At 46.5% G+C, this 16341-nt stretch overlaps 1 protein-coding gene across 1 annotated transcript; it reads left to right on the top strand.

The window, feature by feature from the left end:
- The first annotated feature begins 718 nt into the window (after positions 1 to 718).
- On the top strand, positions 719 to 14813 carry LOC120694034 (leucine-rich repeat protein SHOC-2-like). Its single transcript, XM_039977215.1, has 3 exons — positions 719 to 892; positions 1074 to 1114; positions 12785 to 14813. The coding sequence occupies exons 1-3, from the start codon at positions 719 to 721 to the stop codon at positions 14811 to 14813; spliced, it is 2244 nt and encodes a 747-aa protein (XP_039833149.1).
- Positions 14814 to 16341: the final 1528 nt, after the last annotated feature.

Below are 16341 nucleotides of genomic sequence, written 5' to 3'. Positions count from 1 at the left end.
CAGGGAGCCCATCCTCGCGCCGTGCGTTCGAGCATGCTCTTGTGTTGGCCCTTAATCTGCGCCAACAGAGCGAAAGGATGCTGTTGACAGCCAAAATTGGCAAAGGCCGTGGCCGATCGGTTTGACCGGTGGACCGGTGGGCCGACCGGTCAGACCATTCTGGCCGATTGTGATAAGAGTAGGAGTAGATTTTATAATTCGTGGATCTTTGTAAACCTATTCGTGAAGGGGTATGACTTCCCGGCCTATATATATGAATGCTAAGGCTAATTGAGGGTTATCCATAATTGAATCAATACAATTTGTCCTTTACTTTCGTCTCTCAAACCCTAACCTGTTCCAAACCCTAACTACTGTTCTTTGCTCATCTCTACGGCGTTCTGAGTGGCCTGCCGATCTCAGAGCAACCATAGATACGCGAGCTCCGACGGGGTCGCTCCCAAGCTCGAGGTTTTAGGTCTTCACGGCATTCCCTGTAGAACTGGTCTAACTAGTCGCTTATACCGGTCTGTGCATAGTGAGCCCGTTGGTGAAGGTCATGTCGACGATCCGCGCGTTGTAGCGCATCCTAGTGTATTTGGCGTAATTCTGTGTCAACACACTTTTTGGCGACTCCACTGGTGAAGAAGATCTTGGTTGTCGAAAACCGAACTAACCTACCACAAAGAAGATGGGTTCCATCACCAACCTCGACAAAGACAACATCATCATAGCGACGATGGAGGAACTCACCGAAGAGGAGCACAAGTCTAACCTGGTTGCCGAGGAGCACTTCAAGGTGCGGTTCTTGAAGGGCTTCAAGAAGAATCGGGGTGGCTTCGTCAAGAGGGTTGAAGAATTCGTCATGCCATCCTTCAAGCTGAGTAATAATCAGATTGAAGAGATCCCCAATGTAAGGAATGAACTCTCTGATTTACTTACGCAACTATCACTGATGCTCGATCAAAAAATTTCTGTTGCACAATTAACTGCGGGTGATATGCGCTTGCTTCCATGTCCGATGAAATTGATGCGTTGGAAAAGAATAAAAGTGTTGTGGCTAATTCTTATACATTGGACGTTTTAAATCATAGCTCATCGGCTACGCCAACGCCTGCATCAGATACACGCTTAGGCATGCCGCCGGGCTACTTTGTAGGGCAGACGCCGCCACCTTCATCGGTTTAGACAGAACCGGTCAGACCGGTCCAGGCTACCGCGGTCAAACCGGTCAGACGACCGATCAGACTAGTGCAATGTTGCCTACTCCGTCTTTGCCTACACCGCTCACATCGATTCCTAGTTCGGCTACCCTTGGCCGAACCAATGAGTTGATGACCTACACACCCCCTCGTACTGTAGCAGTGGGCAGTACACTGCAGGGATCTTGTCCCCATAATGGATCGATTCCTAATGCTACGCAGATGATGACATCTACTTATCCTAACTTGCATCGTCTTGCATCTGCATCACAAGCTTCGACCATCGGGAATTATCAAGTCGATTTCTCTAGATTTAAAGAGGATCTGGCTAACATGATTAAAACTAAGCTTGGGGTGGATATGGGTAATTCTCGTTTGTATCAAAAGCCGTATACTCCTGAATTTGATTTTATTTCTTATTCCGTTGGTTGCTGTGTTCCCGAGTTCATAAAGTTTAATGGTGATGATACTCATACAACTTGGGAGCACATAAGTCAATACATTCTGCAGTTGGGAGAAACTGGTTTCCATGATGCTTTATGTGTGCGTTTATTTTCTTTATCTTTAACTGGAACCGCTTTCTCTTAGTTTTGTTCGCTTGCTCCAAATTCTATTCAAATATGGAACCAGTTAGAGCGTAGGTTTCCTGATCACTTTTTCAGTGGGGAAAATGAAGCTAAGTTGACAGATTTGACATCGGTTAGGCAAAGCCGTGATGAATCGGCCTCTGATTATTTCAGGAGATTCAAGGATATAAAAAACTGATGTTTTAATCTAACAGTTTCTGAGATTAAATTCATACAACTTGGGAAACATTATAAAATTTTGCATAGATGTTGGAACCCCTGGCCCTGGTCCTCCTAACATGAAGCAGCTTGTTAGAAAATAGGAGCCTTATTAGGTTTCGGTTGCCGACACCCGACAGAGACACACTATGCTAAGGCCTGATTGGGTTCTTTTTAACCATCAGAAAAACCTTCATCTTGTGTGGTTTGCAATTTGGATATCGTCCAAGCAATGTGGGAATAAAGATCAATCCTAGACTCAGCACATGCAATCTAGAAACCGCATCCCCTTCTTTTCCTCAAAACATATAAAGTTGTTCTTTGCACAAAGAGGCAAGGATCTATTGTCACACCCTGAAATTGTTGGATTTCAGGATATGATTAAAAGGAAGAATAAAGCAATGATTTTCTCATAATTTTAAAATTTTCCCAACATTTATTATCTTTACAGGAAATTTAGTTCATTAAAATAATTGGTTGTTTTCTAAATTAGATAAGGTTGTTCTTCTTATCTTGCATTTATGCTGCTTTGCTTTGTTTCTTGTTTGCCTTCGGTTGAAGTTAAATTTCTAAATTTAAATTCAAGTGAATTTGTTTGCCCCCTTTTTATTTCAAAATCCCCTTTTTCCTTTTTGCTCCCTCTCTTTCTTCTTTTAGCCCAAACCTCCCTTCCTTTCTCCTTTCTCCTTTCGGCCAGCCCAGGTCCCCCCTCTCTTTTTTTTCCTCTCCCCTTTTCTTTTTCCCTTCTCACCTTCCACAGAAGACCGGTTGCTGGCCCAGCCCAGTTGCGTCCTCTTCCTCCCCCGCGCGGCCCAACCCACTCGGCCCAACAGGCTGGCACGACCTGCCCCGCGCGCCCCTTCGCTCTCTCCTCTCCCCCTCGATGCCAGGCGGGCCCCACCCATCGGGCCCTTCCCCTCCCCCACGCCAGGCACGGACTTGAGCCCGAGTACGGCCACGCCGCGCGCCCCGCTCGGGTCCGACCCGCACACCAAGGCTGCCCCCTCACCCACTTAAATAGTGCCGCCCCGTGCCCTTGGACCCCATCGACCGAAGCCGCCGCCGCCCAAAAACCTAACCCTAGCGCCCGCCTCTCCGCCGCCTCCGCCGCTCTCGGGTGCGACGCCCCGCCGCCGCTCCAACCTCGCCAAGTGCCACCACCGGAGCTGCGCATCATGGTAACAAGCCTCGCCAACCCCTTCTCCCTCTCTCTCTCTCTCTCTCTCACCCTCTCGCGTGCGCATTTGTTCACCGGAGCAACCTCGCCACACACCGCCGTCGTGTGCCCTCTCCGTTCGCCAAGGCCCCGCGCCGAGCCTCCCATCGCCTTCCCCTTCGCCCCCTCGTTCTCCTTTTGCAAGCTGCGCTCGAAACAAGCCCCGGATGGCTGATTTTGGCCAAGTCCGGCGACTCCGCCGCCGCACGCTCTCGCCACCGGTGTCCCTGTGCCGCCCGAGCTGTCACCGAGCCGCAAGCCGATCTGCCGAGCTGCCCGACGAAGCCGAGCCACCTGCCAAGCTGCAAGCCGCCCAGCCGAGACGCCCTAACTACTCTGAGTTGTTGGATCAAGATCCAACGGATTAGAACTGATTCAGCCGAGTCAATCCCTGCCTCATACTGGTCAACTTTGATATTTTTGCAAAATAGCCCCTCCACTTTTCAATAATCAACCCTCAGTCCTGTCCAGTTCAAAAATATTTAAGAAATGGTCCTTTATTTTCTGCTTTAGCCCTTGGGCTTTTCCAAAATAGAACCCGCCGTCCAACAACCCTCTTTTTTCAAAATTGTGTTTTAGGTTTAATTAGGTTTTAGACCTTGATTTCTTCAAGTCTAGCCCCTGGAAGTTCAAATCTATCGAGGATAAGCCCCTGGAACCTTGTTTTGGCCGTATCTTGGTCGTTTTAACTCCATTTTCATCAATTCTTGCGGTCACGTGATCCGTACAACTTGTGCAGTAGCTTTATCATCTTGTTATCCTTTGCGAACATAGTTTGTTGTGTCTTGCTAATATTTTCTGTTAGCCCTCTAACTCTTTGGCTAATCATGTATAGGTCCATGTAGCCTTGTTTCTTCCGTAGTTTCCACATTTTGGATCCATTTCAACCCGTTCTTATTGCGTTAGTCTTCTAATAGGCTAAGCTATCGTTTAGTAGTGTTGTTGTGTCTGTTTTTAAATTAAACATAGATTTAATTTGAATAATATCCTCTCATCTAGCTTTTCTAATTAAAAGTTAATTAGATGTTTACCTCGGTTTTCATATTTTTTTTTGAGCAAAAACCGTGGGGCAAGAGTCCCCCGGCAACATTAATTAAATAAGAGTTTTAGAGAACTTACATAAATGGCTTAACCAGAGGTTAGCCAGGAGAGAGGAGGAGAAAAGGAGTACAGAAAATCAGAGCTGGTAATTACAAAGCATCGAGCTATGAGCTTATGGAATCATGAAGAGAAGTCTTAATCCTACATAGATGACTACATACTTCCTTCTTGAAATCATTCTTCCAGGTAGACAGATTTGGAGCCTTCGCATTGAAAATGAGGGCGTTTCTTTCCTTCCAGATACACCATGCACCTATCATGACCACTTCCATGAAGAAAGGAAATGGGAAAGCTTGCTTAGCAGTAGAAAGCTTTTCAAAGATGTTGCCTGCATCATTCCAGAAAATACCCAAGACAAACCATCTGCAGTTTGAGGAAGAGCATGAAATGAACAGGTGCTCAATGGTTTCCTCAGTGCCGTCCTGACAAAGGGCACAATTATAGCCTTCCTCCAGAAATTTGCGTCTTCTCCTTAACATGTTTCTGGTGTTTAGCCTGTCATTCAACACCAACCAAGCAAAAAATTTAATTTTGGGAATACATTTGGATTTCCAGATCCAAATGACTGCTGGGTGGGGAGCCACATTAGCAAAATGATGTTGGTAGTATTTGCTAGAAGAAAATCTCTGGTTTCCCCAAATGAAAGTCCACTCATCTTTAGTTCCATCCTGAACCTGTTGTAGCTGTTCCAGAACATGCTGAAGCTCTAAGAATTCGTTGTGTGCCTGCCTGGCCATGGGAATATTGAAACCTTCTAGTTGATCTTCCAAAGTTCTGAATTTCCAGTAAGAAATAGTTGGAGATTTGGCAAACTGAAACAGATTTGGAAAGGAGTTGGAATAAATAGGGGTACAGAAAGAAATGCCCCTATACTTTACATGAAGCCTTAAGATATCCTTCCACCAGAATAAGCCTTTTTCTCTTGCAAGATGAGGGACAGCTTCCCGGTAATATCTTTGCCAGATAAGTTTGACCCATTGCATGTTCTCTTTTTTGTAAAATTTGTCTAATTGCTTTATCAATAGAGCCTCATTTTGAAGGATGAGGTTGATGACTCCAAGTCCTCCCTTGCCTTTTGGTCTTTGAACTAAATTCCAAGCTGCTAGATTATAACCATTCTTCCTGAAATCACTTCCTCTCCATAGCCAGTTTTTCCTATGCTTATCAATAATTTCTATTACAGCAGCAGGAATTTTGAGAGAGCACATGTAGTAAGTTGGGAGGGAAGATAGAACTAAATTTACGAGCTGCAAACGTCCCGGTTTTCATAATTGATGTTAATATGCTTAACACTAACTTAAATGTGTTTTTTTTAAATATTTGTTTAGTTCAACACGAATCATAAAGCTATGCATTTAGATGTTGTCACATGTTCTTTTTTAATTAATTGTTCAGTGGATCGCAAGGCAAGGCGCTGCGGCTAGACTGTGGATCGCGCATCGGTCCTATCCAGGTAAGGCGGGGCATCGTTCTGGCCGGGGAGCAGTGGCGTGTGATGTAGGGATGAAGCGGTGGCGTGTGTCGCCGGAGAGGGAGAAGAAGGCCACGGCATTCGCGCGGAGGCATGCTGCGTGGTTCGCATCACGTCTGGAGGCCGTAGCGGCAGCCGCGTGATGACAACGACGATGGGAGCAGCAGCATCGAGGCAACGGCGAGTGTGCGGCGGCCCCGGAGACAGAGAAGGTGTGCTCCTGCGATGGTCTATGAAGAGCCGGAGTCCTGTATGTTAGGATGGGCGGCGATGTCGTAGGTTAGGGGGAGTCATGTTTAGGGGGAGATTTTTAGAGTAAACACGCCATAGGTGTCTTTCTGGCATGCCTACATGTGTGTCTTGCTGTGCGCGTGTGTGTCACGCTGTGCACGTGTCGAGCTCGTTCGGCGAGCTCGGGTCCAGTAGGTTGGCAAGGTCGTTGCCGTCCAGGTCTAGGTGCAGATTGTGCGGAAGTGCGCCAGCTGCTGTGTTGATCGAGTCTTGGAGTTTTTAGGAGTAGTGGCTGTAGGCGCCAGTCTGTGCGGAGAAGGCCGCCACGTCCGGAGCGAGCAAGCGCCTCCCTGGGCAAGGCTGAGCGGGTCCTGCAGGAGTGAAGGATGTGGAGGAGAGCTCCTGATGCGTCCCCGGCCTACAAAAGTCCATGTACTTCGTGTGCTCCGTTGTGTCGAGTTCAATGTAAAACAGAGATGCCAAGATACAGGCTGTTCATCTTCTTCCTCGGTCCGCCGGCGTGTGCGAGAGCGAGAGCGAGTGAATCAGATTGAGAGTGAGCAGAACATGCGTTCCTGGGCAGTTCCAACAGTCCCATCTCCTCTTCGCATGGCTGCGCTGGCGGGGCTAGCCTGGGCTGCTCTAGGGCTTGGGTGGCTAGATCCGGTGCCTGGTCAGCCGGATCCAGCATCCCCTGGTCGGGGGCAGCGATGGTGGTGTCGGCAATGGTGGGGGCGGCTATGCAGGCCTGGAGCGCCGAGTTCTCCATTCTCACGGCCGGGTCCGTTGGGCTAGGGGAGGCGCCCACGGTGGCGGGGATCGCTCGCCCAACGGTGGCTGGCGGTGGCTAGCATTCTTAGCTGTGGGTACCAGGGTTAGCAAGGATGGCCGGCAATGGCTTCGCTGTACGGCAGTGTGCCAGTGCCCCTCTGGAAGGGTTCCTATGGGATGTCAAGAAATGACGATGGTAGAGACAGCATGCTATGACCTGGGGTCTTGGCCTGATCATGTGTTGGGGGACATCTTGGGCGAAAGCCTCGGCGATGGTGACACCCATGGGCGTTGCTTCCCCTGTTGAGGGTGTCGTGTTTCTCAAGCACTGTCTTCCATGGGCAAAAGCCCAGTCCATCTTGGACAAGTGACAGTGGCATCCCTAACATCACTCCCTTCCAGAAGGTGTCTCTTTTGAAGTTTGTCATGGCCACGACATCACCTTCAGTTGATGCTCTTCACTTCTCGGCGCCTGGTATGCATGTGAGGGGGGACTTGTAGCGTGGAGTCGGAGCTGATATGTCAGTGGATGTGGCTCGGCAATGATGATATGAGGGGAACCCCACTTTTTGGTTGACTAGACTATTTTGGAGGTCGTCAAAAGCAGGGGGTGGGCCAGAGGTTCAAAATTGGAAGTCAGAGCTGCTCTTCATATTGACCTCGGCAATGATGACCTGTTGCGGCCTTTCGCTTCAGACCATTTGCCTGTCTTCGTTAGGATCATCTAGGGTCTGCCATGGGATGTCGCAAGACTCATGACAGTTTTGTGCTCTTCCACGTCATGTGGGTGAGTCAGCCCTTTGTGTGGCCTGTGTTGGTACCATGTTCGGCTACCCTTCTTGTACATACAATTCTTTCATCTGAACTGAGCGGCAGAGCTCCTGCCTTTATTTAAAAAATAAGAGATAGAATCACAGAAACACATAGTGAGTAATCATTCTTTGAGTGCGGTAACCTTATACATGAATAAATCAGCAATGAAATGATATCTCCCAAAAGTAAAAGGCAAATTTTGCTCACGGACACCGTTCAATCATGGAATTGGCCAATGCACACCGCCAAAATGATAATTTGGCCAGTACCATTATGAAACGGTGGTTCTTTGCTGCTGGACACCGCATGCAATAAAATATTTATTTTCATGGTTCGGTAGAGAGAAAGACGTGTGAATAGACCACATTGCCCCCTGCAAGTCGTCTTCTACCTCTAGATTCCACACTTCCATCTCCTCCATTCCCTCAGCTCTACACTGTGCATCGCCGCTCCTGTGCCAAACCCCGCTTGCCCCACCGCACTCCCCATGGATGGTAGTAGGAACCAGCAGGCAACACACCCCCCATGAATATTAGCAGGAATGGGTCGAAGGTGTCACGAAGACGGGACATGAAGCCAGGGCACGAAGTCTCTGGAGTGATGTCCGTGTGGGGTGGGATGAGCCATTGCTGTCGGGCATCATCCGTGTGGGTGTGACGCGCTACTGCCAGGGTTGCTCCATCTATGTCCGAATCTGAAAAGGAACAGGGACCACCACCATTAGTAAGGGTAGGGGCATCGTAGAGGTCGCAGCTGGTTGGATTCATGATCGAAGGCGACCATTGTCATCGCAAATGGTGCGTACACCTTCACTACCGCCGTTGGTGATGTCGAGGCTGCCGCTGCATGGGTAGCAGGTAGGGAGGCGCATCGTATTCAAATGCGCCGGCCGCTACCGTCGATGGTGTGTCAGGCGGGGCGGGGGGGGGGGGGGGAGGGGCACGAAGAAGTACAACTCCTGCTCGTCGATGTGTGCCAGGCCTGGGAGCTCCCAAGGGTCCTGGCAATACAGGTGCGCCATGGGGATGATGTCAAACTTGTTGAGCGACCTACTTTATGTAGAACCCAAGCAGATGACGGATTTAACGGAAACCCTGGTAGCTCCAGCTCCGTTGTCGCTGCACCAGATGACGGTGGTGATGCGGCAGGCCATGGCTCCACCATGGATGAGTACCGAGTAAGTACATGTTGCTTGGCCTTTGCTAGTTGCTTGATGGATCGATGGAGAATTGGAGACAAAGATGGAGATAAGAGAGAAAGGTGGAGTCTAGAGGTAGAAGATAACTTGGAAGGGCAATATGGTCTATGCACGCATCTTTCTCTCTCCCAAACCATAAAAATGAAAATTTTATTGCGTGTGGTGTCTAGCAGCAAAGAACCATGGCTTTATAATGGTACTGGGCAAATTGTCGATTGGGCGGTGTGTATCGTCCAATTCCACAATTGAACGGTGTTTGTGAACAAAATTTCCTAGAGTAAAACTAAACTCAGGACTACTATTAAATGAAAATTTAATACCAAGTTCTACAGCCTTTTTTTTGAAACACCATCTACAACTTTGAGCACTGACCTACTCAGTTCAGGAACATAAACGTCACCTTTAGTGTCATCTGTGTTAGAAATATAGAATATCAATAAGCTGAAACACTCTACAATGCCAACAACACTTTATCAGTTTACAAAACCAAAAACTTTGTTTTAAAAACTCGGGCAAGAAAGAAGAGAACAAAGAAGTTGGTGACATCTCCTTACTCCAGTTCATTTGAGGTCACATAATTTCGAAGAGTATGTGTTAACCCATGCATAGCATGATATGTCTGGCTCCTCCTTGCCTATATTTTATTCTGAAAGTGAACAGAGTGTGAAGTGGAGTAGCTTGGTATTACAATATAAGTAAAAAAACAAAGAGGTGGAGAGCAGCCATACCTGCAGGATGCTTTTTTGTTCACTAGACTCAGGCTACCCACGAACTTGGCCCTCAAAGCGGTATCCATGAGGTGTGTTTGTGGGCTTCACCTGGCAACTTGGGCCATAAATTGTCCTAGACCCACAAACAGACCACAGAATCCTTGGTTTAGAAATAAAATATAGATTACAAAATGCGCAGCAAGTGAAATGATTAGAAGGTTAACTTTATTGGTACACAAAAATTTCACATGAACTTATTCTTGTTTGGCTGGACATTAGATTTTTTTTTGTTTCAACTAACTTATTTCAAGTTCGAAGTTGAGTTTCTAAATTTTATACAACATAGGTATCATCATCAGTTGAGTTCATAAACAGTCTCTTAATTTGGTGTGAAATTGAATGGCTGAGTGTTTGTTGGGTGCCATTGCACTTGCTGTGCTTGTCATTATAGTGACCAACCAATATATTATAATTTATTTCTCAACAAACATGTAATATGTTTTCTTCTACAACTTGTTTTGTTCAGCCGTTGATATACCACAGGAATATATTCAAGTACTACAATACATAACAAAACACATGTACAACAAAATTTTATTTATGGTTTACCTTTTTCTCTTACAGATTAAGCTATTCTTTTCATCCTACAATCCATTCCTGTTGCGGTTTACAATAGCTCACAAGATGAAGAAGGCAAAGGAAGTTTTAACCAACATAGAGAAAGAGGGTTGTGGGACCCTTGATCTGGTGCCCCAAGATACATCAATGTGGGCTGATGAGGTGGCTAGAAATCAAGCTACTATTTCACCCACCAATGGGGGCATCGACATTATTAGAATGGTAGGAAGGGATACTGAAAAGAAAAAGTTAATCAAATTACTGAAAAGTGAAGCTGATGAGGTTGTCTCAATCATTCCTATTGTTGGACTTGGTGGCCTGGGGAAGACAACACTAGCCCAATCAAATTTTTTTGATAGTAGAACCAAAACCTTTGATCTACGGGTATGGGTCTATGTGTCTAAGAAGTTTGATCTACAAAGAATTGAGGAAATAATCATATCAACAGTGAGTAGGAGTACCAGTATTGAGCCAAGCGAATGGTACATCACCCTAAAAGATGGCAATTTGCAGTCCATTACTGAAATGTTGAAAAGTATGCTCCCTACCAAAAAGTATTTGATTGTTCTTGATGATATGTGGGAGGAAGGTGTGGATAATTTGGAAAAACTAAAGCATATGCTGCAATATGGTAGGAAGGGAAGCAAGATCATATTAACTACACGAATGCAACATGTAGTGGATAAATTGGATATTGGTGCTCTAGCTAGTCAAGGAATAATCCGCCCTGTGCGCAAGAGTGACCAAATCAATTTAAGCATTTTATCAGATGATGACTATTGGAATGTGATGCGACAAACACCATTCTGGCAAGATGAGGATCTATGTGCATTAGAAGCAATTGGTAGACAAATCGCCAAGAAGTGTGCAGGTCTACCACTACTAGCACGATCTCTTGGATTTTTGTTATCCCAACATAAGTCTACAGCGGCATGGGAAGATATAATGGACAAGAAGATTATTTTGGGTATGGAAGAAAATACTTTGTTGCAAGAGCCTTTGGAGCGCCTCATGTTGAGCTATTACTACATGCCGTTAAAGTTCAAGTTGTGCTTCACATATTGTGCAGTTTACGCCAAGGGCTTTACTATTGCTAGTGACAACCTCATCCAGCAATGGAGAGCCCTTGGATATATTCAATCAATCGTCGATGGCAAACACTGTGTCGACTATTTGTTGGGGATGTCTTTTCTTCAAATTTCCAAGACTTCTCCGGTCAGTAGAATAATCTCTTTTCCATCCGTTGATTCATTCTGCATGATACAATGCTACCGATGTTAAACTCCAAGATTGTCAACAGATCTATGTTAGTACTTATTTAACAATAAATTGAGTGGCATGGTGGTCTTACCCACAGTTATCACTGCAATCCACATCCATGGAAACACAATGAACACACGAACTATTTTGCCACTTCTCCATAGTATTTCAGTAAAAGAAAAGAAAGCATCATGAACTATATGAGCAGCTAATGTGCCAAACGCCCAAATTTTTTTGGGAATGTTAAGTTGGGATATTTACTTAATATAACTAACTAGAGTCATAATAACTGATTTTTATTGTTAAAAATTGACCAGCTATGGCTAAATTTTCGTTTACTTCATCGAATGGCGACTAATGAATCACAGAATTCTGAACATTCAGGCTATGAATCTTTTTTTATTTTCTGAATAGATGATTGTTTGTTAGTTAGAAAGAAAGACACTATCAGAAGGTAGAAGGAAATGATCACATTAATATTCTGATTGAAATGTTTAATTGTAACATGATGAAAGAATTAAAACCAATATACTCTAGTGATAACTTAAGAACCTCAAGCTCGTTTTGGAAACATAAAAACCCAAGAACCTCAATGGCAATGAGGACCCTAGCGAACAATATCTGAGATGGAAAGGAATGACCTTTTTCCCAAATATGTAGGAGGGGTGTGCAAGTTTGTAGTAAAAGAATTAAATGATCCTTAGTGCAACTTGGCTACAACCAGCACTAGGCTCAAGGAGCCAATCAGAATAAGGACTAGGTTAGATGTTTTGAAATTTAAAATATGGAACATAATATCTAATCGAAACAATAAAAATTTGTTGGAGAAGAATTCGATGGTAGCAAAAAGATCCAAACAAGCTGGGACGTGTCTAAGAACTTTAGAAGAATCATACCATAATATATGTAAAAATACTACAAGATATAAATGAGAAAAATAAAACAATCATATTAAACAAAGCATTAAGGAAACATGAAAATGTTTTGTATACCCAAACCGAATGGATCTTATAGAGAGGAAAAATAGGCACATAGACAAAAGCCCCCACATGCTATTGTGGGTGTCTATTTGGTATGCGATGTATATCGGAGTTGTTTGGTTTATGCCCTGCCGCCACACCCTTGGCTTGGCAAGCATCTTAGCTCTAAGCGCTCGAAATCAAACGTCTAGGGGAGCTTATTGGTCTATGCAAGTTTGTCTCAAGGCAAAGCAAATAAGCCCTATGAGTGAAGGACGGAGAAAAAAAATGCTGTAGTGCTACTGGCTTAGGGGACGACAAGAGCAACAGTGGATGAAAATTTTGGGAGAATCAGAGCGGGACAGGTGGAGTGAAAATATTGGGAGAAAACTTGTTGGTATCCAGTTTTTTCTTGAGATTCTCTAAAAGTGGAAATAGAAATCCAATTTAAGCATCTTGGGGTCTATCAGGATCAGTGCAAAATCTGTCCCCAGCAACATATCGTTGCCATCTTCCATTCATCAACTGATGCTGCTAAGGTACCTCGATGCCTCGGGCTTGCCAATTACATCACTTCCGAAATCCTTGCATAAACTTCAGAATATGCAGACACTAATTCTGTCTAACTGCGCACTTGAAACCTTGCCTAATAATATTGGTAGCCTTCTTAACCTTTGTTATTTGGACCTATCTGGCAATAGCAGCCTCAATAAGTTACCCGTGTCATTTGGGGAGCTCTCTGCACTCTGGTTCCTCAACCTATCAGCATGCTCTAAATTTTATGAGCTACCTGAGTCAATTGGCAATCTTATTTCTTTACGTCATCTAGACATGTCAGGCTGTAATGTGCTCCAAAAGCTCCCTGACAAGTTCGGTACCCTTCCTAACCTCTTGCTCCTAAACTTGTCCAGCTGTTCGAAACTAGTTAAACAGCCTGACAGTATTAACATCAAGTCTTTAGAGCATCTAAACCTATCAAGTTGCCACCAACTACAAGGCCTACCAAACAATTTTGGCAATCTTGAAAATCTCATGTTCTTAAACCTCTCTGACTACTACAATGCACATATGTTACCAGAGTCCTTTTGCCGACTTAAGCATCTAAAAGACCTAGATCTTTCAGACTATCATGATCTAAAAGAGATCCCTAAATGCTTTGGTAATCTTTCTGAGCTTCATTCTCTGAATCTAACAAGCTGTTCTAAGCTGCAATCATTGCCCGAGTCATTTGGTGGTATGTCAAAGTTGAAGCGCCTTGATTTGTCATATTGTATAAGGCTTGAAAATCTGCCATCGTCATTTCATAGCTTGAAGCTTCAAGTACTGTACATGTTGAATCTCCATGAGTTGCCAGAGGGTATTAGCAACATGACTAGTCTCATCAAGTTTGAAGTCCACTCAGTAAAGGGGTGGGATATAGATTTCTTTGGAACTCCTTCCATTTTGAGGCTGCCTTACAGGGTAGTAGAACGTAGTGTACATGAAGTGCACGAGGTGGGTTATTGGCCACATAGCAGTATAGTGAGCATTGGGAAATTGGCTTGTCAACACCTACGGATTAATCACCTTGAGAAAGTCAAGCATTCGGAAGATGTGGAGAGAGCTAAACTGAGAGATAATGCTGACCTCCAGAAGCTATGCCTTTCCTGGGGCCATGAAGATATGACAGAGAACAAGAGAGATGCAGAGGTGTTGGAGAACCTTATTCCTCCTCGGACTCTAGAAGGATTCACACTAAGAGGTTACATGGGCACAAACTTGCCTAAATGGATGCTTGAGATCTCCTCCTATCTTCCGTATCTCACCAGTATCAAACTCATGAATTTAGCATGTGATGTTGTTCCTCAACTTGGGATGCTGCCCAATCTCAGGCTGTTGCTTATCATCCTAATTCCCAACATCACGAAGATCAGAAAGGAATTCTATGGAGAGAAAGGAGCATGCAAAAGGTTGCGAGTTATTCAATTATACGGATTGAAGAACATGGAGGAGTGCTGGACAACACGGTCAGGTGAAGAAGGTGATGATTTCTTAATCCCTAATTTGCACATGTTGGATATATGGGACTGCCCAAAGTTGAAGTTCCTATCGTATCCCCCCAAAAGTATGTATTGGGACTTGACTGACGGCGATGAGGTGCTACCACCAATGCATGAGTTTGGGAGGCTTTCATCTTCCACTCTTCCTTTTGAAGCCAAAATCAGAAGCAAAAGTTTTACTACTGACAAGTGGGATCGACTTCAGCACCTTGCCACCCTCGAGGAATTGAGTGTCACTAGTTTCCACAGCTCATTAGCCTCCTTCCCAGAGGCCACTCCATGTTTCCCCTCTCTCAAAAGACTACATTTGATGCTACCCAGCCTAGAGATACTGCCGGAAAGGCTGGGGCAGCTCATTACCCTTGAAAAAATAATCATCAGGGGCTCGCCCAACCTGACATCTTTGCCTCAAAGCATACGGAACCTTACCGCCTTGAAGAGACTGGAAATTGGGAGCTGACCAAGACTGATTGTGTCATGTGGGGATGCACATATGGCCGGCGCCAGAGAGTGCAGGGAGACGTCCAGGTTCAGGATTAGTTAGAGATGTTTTAGAGATTTTATTTTGTTAGCTTGGGAGATAAGTTGCTTAGAGGTTTGTTAGGAAAGTTTGTTCAGGATTGGCGTCATATAAGCCAAGTCCTAGGGATCAGGAAGGTAGGCTTAGATTGATTTGTATCTTGGCCGTGTCCCTGCCTCCTTGGTGCGTCGTGAGCTACCACCATTGCTCCGCCACGCCGACGAGGTCTAGGGCCACGTCCAGCCACCTGTTTCAAATACAATCTGTGCAGAATTCCTTCCTCCAATCTTCCGTTCCCTTCCATCCGTGACAACTTGGTATCAGACAAGCCTTGTTGCGTGCCCATGGGTGATCGTGACGATCTAAAGAAGGAGCTCGAGACGATCTCCACCACTCTTTGTGACCTGGGCGCCAAGTTTGATGACCTCGCCGTGAAGGTCGATCGCCTAGCGCTGCTCGCTCCGGTGGCGACCAAACTCGCCGCGCTGCCGGAGAAGGTCGTCACGCTCCAGTCCGCCACCTTCGAGAACACGGAGCAAGTCCGTGCCCGCAACCTCACTCTCATCCGCGTCGAGTCGGCTCAGCGCGACGGCAAGGCGCCCGCCCAGGAGGACGTCGACGCCACGGACGACTCCATCAACAACCAGAGGGACCATGGTCCCAAGCCGCCGCCACGCCCCGAACCCTCGTTCCGACCGCCGCCACGCACGGAACCCCCGTTCCGGCCGCCGCCGCGGGATCGCTTCCGCGAGGAGGACAATGACTATGTCGACTCCCACTTCCACCCGCGAGTCCGCCTCGAGTTCCCCACGTTCGACGGCAAGGAGGACCCGCTTCCATGGCTCAACCAATGTGAAACCTTCTTTCGAGGCCAGAACACGCCGGAACACCGCCGGGTCTGGTTCGCCGCCATGCATCTCACCGGCACGGCGCAGCTTTGGTACTACCGTCTGGAAATCACGGCCGGGACACCATCGTGGCGCCGCTTCACCCAACTCGTCCAGCAGAGGTTTGGACCGCCAATGACGGACAGTCAGGTGGGCGAACTGATGCTACTCCGCCGCACGGACTCTGTGGAGGACTACACCGACAAGTTCCTCTCCTACGCCTGCCGCGACGCCGACCTCTCTGAACAGCAACTTGTTCAGATCTACACGGCAGGACTGGTGAACCTGCTGAAGACCGATGTCGCCTTGCGCCGGCCGGAGAGCCTAGACGATGCCATTATGCTTGCTCGCGCCTACAAGCAGCGCATGCATCTATCCTCGATAGATCCATCACCGGGCCGAGGCGCCCGCTCAACGTCACACACGTCCTCAAGCTCTACGACGACTAAAGCCACTGCGCCGGCCGCCGCATCGGCTTCTTCTGCAGTACCTGTGTCGGGCAAATCCTCGGCCCTGTCCGCGACACTCCCTCGCCGTCGTCTCTCACCCGTAGAGATGGCTCAACATCGCGCCGACGGTCT

Source organism: Panicum virgatum, unplaced genomic scaffold, assembly GCF_016808335.1.
Source record: "Panicum virgatum strain AP13 unplaced genomic scaffold, P.virgatum_v5 scaffold_1806, whole genome shotgun sequence".
Taxonomy (NCBI): Eukaryota; Viridiplantae; Streptophyta; class Magnoliopsida; order Poales; family Poaceae; genus Panicum; species Panicum virgatum.
The sequence above is the reverse complement of the archived record's forward strand: the minus strand, read 5'-3'. Positions and strand labels throughout refer to the sequence as shown.